This window comes from Prosopis cineraria, unplaced genomic scaffold, assembly GCF_029017545.1.
Source record: "Prosopis cineraria cultivar Desert tree isolate PC_DT_omini unplaced genomic scaffold, ASM2901754v1 PC7, whole genome shotgun sequence".
Lineage (NCBI taxonomy): Eukaryota > Viridiplantae > Streptophyta > Magnoliopsida > Fabales > Fabaceae > Prosopis > Prosopis cineraria.
Window position 1 is genome coordinate 5,287,002 of NW_026555338.1, and position 7,353 is coordinate 5,294,354.

At 31.8% G+C, this 7,353-nt stretch overlaps 1 protein-coding gene across 1 annotated transcript; it reads right to left on the reverse strand.

Moving 5' to 3' along the window:
- Positions 1-240: 240 nt before the first annotated feature.
- Positions 241-1,736, reverse strand: LOC129316432 (phosphopantothenoylcysteine decarboxylase subunit VHS3-like). Its single transcript, XM_054960862.1, has 4 exons — positions 1,670-1,736; positions 1,218-1,384; positions 730-894; positions 241-636 (listed from the first exon to the last, which is right to left on the reverse strand). Exons 1-4 carry the CDS (start codon positions 1,734-1,736, stop codon positions 241-243), a joined length of 795 nt encoding a protein of 264 aa, XP_054816837.1.
- Positions 1,737-7,353: the final 5,617 nt, after the last annotated feature.

Below are 7,353 nucleotides of genomic sequence, written 5' to 3' on the forward strand. Positions count from 1 at the left end.
CCTAGTTAGGTAGTAATCATACATCTCAATGACATACCTACTAAAAAAAGTGTTATTATATTAAACATAATGCACCATAATTATCAAAAAGTAATATCATATTACTTACTCTTCACCCTCTGCTTCATTGGTTCGCCTAGTGTAATATTAATATATTTATTGTTCTTTGGTAAGTCTTTCTTGTATTGGTTATTTCAGAAAAGGTAACCAATTTACCTCAACCCTTATCCTTTCAGACCTTCAAATCATTAGGATTTTATCTGTTCTCCTCCTCTTCTTGCCATCTTGCCTTTCATCACTTTTTTCCTTACTATCAGAGCCTTCATCTTCATCTTCTTTAGATCTAGCTCCAGCTGTAGCTTTATGTCTACTGTCATCCTCATCTTCATCCCCATCTCCATTATCATATGTATCAGCTTCATCTTCGCCTTTGTCTCCATCTTCATCATCATCATTGGCTTCATCTTCATCTCCACATTTCGCTTCCTCCACTTCTTCTTCACTTGGTTCATCGACCCTCACAATAGCTTTACTATTAGATATTTGAAGTTGGCCAAGACTTTGTTGCAACTTTAGCACTTTACTTGCAAAGGTATTGGCATATTGTAAAAAGTATTCATATATCTTCCTTACACCCTAACCAAGTTTCAATACCAAGCTTATTAACCAAATAAAAACTAGAACATACACAATAAATTGTAGACATATATATGCAAGTGGAGGTAAAACTTCAGACACTTCATTAGTCTGACCACCATAAAGAATGCCGTGGATGCTTTCTTTTTCCAACTTAACCTGTTTTTGCACCATGTGTTGGTTCCATAAATGCATCACGGGCGTTCCACCATCTACTGATGGTGTTAGGCCCAATGAAAAATAGTGCATGTAAAATATCTACACCAGAAAGATAATTATAATCTAACCAATAACAAATAAATTGGAAAAAAATATAGAAGGATTACAAATAGTCTATACCAGTAAGAAAAATAAGCATCCTTTTGTATTCTTCTTCCTTCGTCCACTCCTTAATGCTGTCTTGTAAGTTAAAATTTCTTTAACAAGCTCCAACAACACAAAAGATGACCATTCATATTCTTGAAAATTTTTCTTGCCAATCAAAATTTTAATACTCCTTATACTAACAGTTGTACTTTTTATGGGATAAAGAAGTGTTCTAAGAGTGAATAACAAAAACACTATTTCAAAATTTTTTCAACCTTGCCGGATATTATCACACTCTTCAGCTCAGTGAAGAGTTTGCCAAGATAATTCTTCTTCAATGCTTTAGATGCTTCGCTATCATCGTCTAAAGAGACAGCTTTCCCACCATAAGGCTCAACTAAGATAGTGTGCATATCCTTTCCATCAATACTTAATTTCTTCCCTGTAATTCCAAGTATTGAGGTTGGTGTGTCAAAAGTAGTAATTACTTGTTCACATAACTCCCTCAGTAGCTTATTAAATTTAAAATCCAAGAGAGATTGGAACCCCATTTGCTTGACGTTGGTACATAACCTTTTATGTCTGAATATGTATTCCACAACTTCCTTCAACTGGCTAGGAGAACAACGTGTATTAAATGGAACCTACAAACTAAGAGGAATAATTTAACACCGTACAATGCATAACAATCATATTCAAAAAAGACTCATTAATTTAAAATAAATACAAGTGAGTGATACTGTTGCCGTGGAACAAGATGCTAATTCCTTGCCTCGTCCATCTAATGAAGCCATGTTTCTATATCTTTCTCGTTCAACATTTGATAATTTTTGCCAACTTTCTTACATTAGCTTCTATAAGACTACTGAGTTTTCCTTCATTTTTTTAGAAACTCTTTCTTGAAGTTGTCATATCCAGACTTCTTTTTTGTTGTAGCTTTCTTGTTGTCCATAATTTCTTAGTGTCTTAGTTGTAAATTACTTTTTTTTGGTCTGCAACAAAAGCTAATGAAAAAGATTCAGCTAAATGTTACACCTAAAAATACACCACATACATATACATTGTTATGGAATGTTGTCTGTACAATGGGATATTTAGGAGGCAAGTTGCACAAATTCATTTATTATTATAACAAAGCCTTTGCTACTAAGGAGTTAAATCTAATGAAAAGAGTTAGTCTCTTATATCCTCACAATATGGTGCATTAATATTTGAATCCTTGTTAAAAGACATGTGCACATTTAATACTCAAATATAGAATCACTTTTAATAAATAAAAAGATACTTGTATATAACAAAAGAAAAAACAAAAGGGACTTGGGTTTTAGTGATAGGGCTCAAGTATTGTATTAATATCTAGTAATGGACTTGAATATTAAAATTACAAAGTGAAAAAGAAAGGAAATACACTTGTAAGCCAACCCCATACTCTACCTGAACTCTGCCTCTGTTTTGTACTTAAGGCGGCTTGTTCAGATGCTACCTGTTATTGCTGGAGGAGTTCAAGTTCCTTCTGCAATGTTCCAATTATTTAGAGATTTTGTCCTAATTTAGCAACCTCTACCTACAATCTCAAACTTTTAGTAAAAATTCCTTCATCTAAATTTGAGTTGCTGATAAAATGCTGAGATCAAACTATATTGAAAACAAAATTATCTTCCTAGGACTTCAATAAAAGGCGAGATCTTAGGGGCATCATGTATATGCCCAAACCAATCTCTAAGCTGAATAGTGTCCATGTACAATAAGCACTTGAGACCCATTTTTGTAAAGAACATAAAATATTGAAATTCAAATTCTTAATCACACGACAAAAGGGAGAAAGGGTTCTATCATAACCCTAGCTCTACATGCATCATATCAATATCCAACTATTCAATCAATGTTAATATTCAAAAATGTTTTCACAAGAAAAGGAGTAGACAATGTAAGGGGTGAAAAGCTGGACTCGGATAAGAAATTAAAAATGATTTTAAAAAACTACTAAATACATGTTTGGATAACAAAGATGATCAATTTTAAAGGTCAAAACCATGAATTTGTGTGAATATATCCAAACACTCCTATTATATGCCAAAATTAACTATGAACTCAAAACCATGGTTTTCTTCAAAATATCCAAATACCTATTATCCATGTCAAAATGAATTTTAAACACTCCTATGTGATGCTTGGATATTTTTAAGAAAAAATCATATTAATCAATCTTTTTTATTTTGGAAAAAAATCAATTTTCTCCATAATCATTTTTTTCTGTCATAATCAAACATATGCTAAAGCAATTCCAAGTTCTATTTCTTCTTATTTCATTTTTCGTTCTTAAAAATTATATGCAGTGTCAAAACCTAGGCATAAAAACCACAAAAAAAGATAGATGGAAGCAGTTATGTATACCTCAAGTTTGAAACACCTTGACTGCTCAACAGCAAGCTGACTACGCACTGATTGGAGCTCCTAAATTATCAGTGCAAAGTATGAGGACTTTTGATTGAGTTAAAGAACAAACAACATAATCCAGATCTCAACCAGTACACGAAACTCTTTTGATTTATAACAAGTACTACTAATACATATATGCAGTATCTATGCAGTATATCCCCTCCAAAACCCTTAGAAAAATCAGTCTATAACTTTATATAGAAGTATATGACTTGTTATATTTCTCAGTAATAAATCAAACAAGAAAACTGGAATGGTATGGTAAATTTCTTTAACTTTACTAGCGTCACTTACGCAATCTGCTCAATATATACTCAAACCATGGTATTTTACTTCAACAGATTCCAACATGAAAAGGGATTTCAACTTTGCAAGCCAAATCCTTGTAAAGTTCAGAGTTACAAGCCTCAGCTTGTGCTAATTCTTGCTTTAGCTGAATAGTTTTATTTTCTCCTTATTGAGTGATGATTCCAATTCTTCTTTCTCAACCTTCAGGTGGTATTTAGTGAGGAAAATGCTAGGAATCCTCTGAAATGCACATAGAGAGACAATCAAATATCTGGATATTTGATTGTCATTTTCCTAAAAATTAAGTATTTAGTAAATCGAAGACAAGAACACAAAAAGTAAATGACAAGAGAAAGATAATGAACTTGAGCTCTACTTAGGCAAGGAAGGTAGCGTAGGGAAGAGATGAATAGCTTTCCTCTACTTGGTTGCAAGTGATTACTTAGGGCAGATAAGAGATGACAGGTAGGACTGTAATAGAGACGATGGACAAACAACGTTACTCACTAATGGGGTAGGGAAGAGATGATAGACGAATGCCTTTACTCGCTTGTAATGGGCTAGGGAAGATAAGACAGATGAAAACCTTTACTCAGGGCAGGGAAGAGATGATGGGCAGATGCCTTTACTTGCTTGCAATGGGGTAGGGAAGAGATGACTGTAATAGCTAGGGTAGAGGGAAGAATGAGCAACTTCAAAATTTCACCAGCCAAATAAGGGTGTTTAAGTCATTTCTTATTATATTAAAATATCACTTAAGGACCTGGAGACTTAACTGGTATTTCAGAATGTCTTAGGACTTAAGTGGTATAAAATTGATCCTTTGGGACTTGATTGTCATTTTTCCTATTAAAAATGTGTGACCATTATTTAATAAAGTCTAAATAAAGTGATATATTTAGATTTAAGTTTAAAGATTTAGGGGTATAATTGTCATGTGATAAATGTGTAGACTAAGGTGATATTTACGATTTGTTTAGGGGCCAAATTACAAATATCACAAACTTATTAACTCTATAAATAGTGATTGTGGTTACTAGTTTGGCCGATTAATAAGAACATTCTTTAGTCAGTCATGGGTATTTTAGTCAGCGGTTACGAAGGTAGTTAACTATCGCCAATGATGGTTACCAATAGTAACTTTCGATAACTGCCGGCAATTGCTCCGGTCGACCACCCTTAAGGCTTGGTTCCCATGGAGGAAGCATATTGGGGTGGGGCATTTTTAAAAAGAAAATAATAATATTTTTTTCATTTTTACTGCTATGTGGGGATCTTAATTGATTGAAGAAACCACCAACTGATAATTTTTTACTCAAACTACTGTGTTAATGGTTATGGGTATGAGTTTTTTTCCCCAAATCAGTGTATTCTTTTTCATTCTCTTTGAAAAATACAAGTCTGGGTGTACCTTTTCCAGAACTAAAATGATGAAGATGATTTAGTTATGATAATGATATATTAAAATATTAAAGGCCCACAATAGTTTAATGTGCAGACAGATTAAGGGGAGGGAAATTCAGTTTGACCTTTCCAGTATATTATAATATTATTATATAGATTTATTTATTGTGAGATTCGCATATTAAATAAATTAATAAATAGTTTTTTGATTGAAAATCATGATAAAATTGCTTGACAATTATGCATATGAGTTGATTTGCAAGTTTGCTTTTCAATCAAACTTTCAGTCAAATTAATAAGGAATTTTTTTAAATTTTGGTTTACATTTGTGATTTAAATAGATATCTGGAGGTCCTTAACCAAAATATTTATGTTGGATATCATTATGATTATTATATTGGAACTTTTATATTTATAATGTTAATTTAAGATCCAACAATTAATTATGTAAGGCATTTAATTTAATTTAATTTCTTAAAGTTTATCTATTATTTTTATGATTATATTGACACATTAATGTCACCAAAGTGACCTCTCTTGTGAATTTTTTTTAATAATAGATTATTGTTGTGTGTGCATAATATCTTGTGAGTATGCATGCACTTATACAATGATAAATGTGTGACAATTATAAAGTCTTACATGTGAATAATATTTTAATCCAAAGATTATTTATAATTTGGCTATAATTATTCTCAATATTTGATTATTGCAACAAGATTACTACTTACAATTAATATTATTGTCCAAAGACTTAATATTAATGCTGTATTATCTTGTCATGGGTGTTAATTATTTGAATTTATTTTCTATTAGTTTAATATTTTTTTGTCATTAGTATGATTTACTATATTGTATTCTTTTCTTTTAACTACTGTTTCATCAATATCTGCTAATTTGAATTTTGTTCTTGTATTGAGTAGAACAAATTTTAAGGAATGGAAAGACAACATACAAATTGTGTTGGGATGCATGGATCTAGACTTGCATTAAGAGTTGAGGAACCCCATCTTATAGACAAAAGTTCCTCTAGTGAAAGGAGGTACTTTGAGAAGTGGGATTGCTCAAATTGCATGGGTTTGATGATCATTAAGCACACCATTTCAGAGCCTTGTAGAGCTGCGGTGTCCGAAGGGATCACCAATGCTAAAGATTTCCTTGCTAAAATTTAGAAATGCTTTGCAAAAAGCAATAAGGTAGAAACAAAAATGCTTTTGCAACACTTAATTTAAGACAAAGGAAACATTAGAGAATATATTATGAAATGTCTCATATAGCTATTAAGCTTAAGGAACTCAAGCTTACACTATCTGAAGACCTATTGGTGCATCTAGTTTTAATCTCTCTTCTTATGCATTATAGTCATTTCAAAGTTAGTTATAAATGTTAGAACGAAAAATGGACTCTAAATGAGCTCATTTCCTACCTTGTTCAAGAGGAGGAGAGACTAAAACATAATAGCAATGAAAATTCTAATTTTGCATCCACCTCTAAGGGAAAGGCAAAAGGAGAAAGAGATCTGAGGTTGCCAAGGGTCCAAATAAGAAGAAACCAACTCAAGAAAAGAATAAGTATTTCTTCTGTAAGAAAATTAGACATCAGAAGAAAGATTGTACCAAGTATCACACTTGGCATGCAAAGAAAGGTACATCTCTTACTTTGGTTTGTTTTGAGGTTAATTTAGTTTTAATACCTAGAAACACTTGGTGGCTAGATTCTAGTACAACTATTCACATAAGTGTTTCTATGCAAGGTTTCCTGAGCTCCCGAAAGCCAACTGATGCTGAAAAATGCATTTATGTGGGAGATGGCAAGTTAGTGGACATGAAAACTGTCGGTCATTTATTATTATTATTATTATTATTAGGAACTAGTCACTGTTTGGAATTAATTGATGCATTTGTTGTATCGTCTTTTAGACAAAATTTAGTTTCTGTTTCTATTTTGGACAAATTCAAATACTTTTGTTCATTTGGAAATAGTAAGGTAGCAATATTTATTAATTCAAATATTATTGGTTCTGCTTCACTAATATATTATGATGATTTATATTTACTTGACACAGTTGCATCTTATTAAGAAACCTTACACATGTCATCATATGGTACTAAGCATAAAATTAACCATGAAAATTCTTAGTTATTACGGCCTAAGCAATTAGGTCACATTTCTCAACCAAGAATTGAACGACTTGTGCATACTAGAATTTTAAAGGATATAGACTTTAATAGACTTAAAAATGTTTGCATTAACTATATCAAAGAAAAACAAACTAAAACT

Bases quoted from the DNA above. Each gene is read 5' to 3' on its own strand.
- LOC129316432 (XM_054960862.1), bottom strand. From the start codon at position 1,736: ATGGCTTCATTAGATGGACGAGGCAAGGAATTAGCATCTTGTTCCACG. The intron at 1,385-1,669 runs GTATTTATTTTA...TTGGAATTACAG, and splicing joins GGCAACAGTATCACTCACTT to GGAAGAAATTAAGTATTGAT. The intron at 895-1,217 runs GTTGAAAAAATT...TTTCTGGTGTAG, and splicing joins GTGTGATAATATCCGGCAAG to ATATTTTACATGCACTATTT.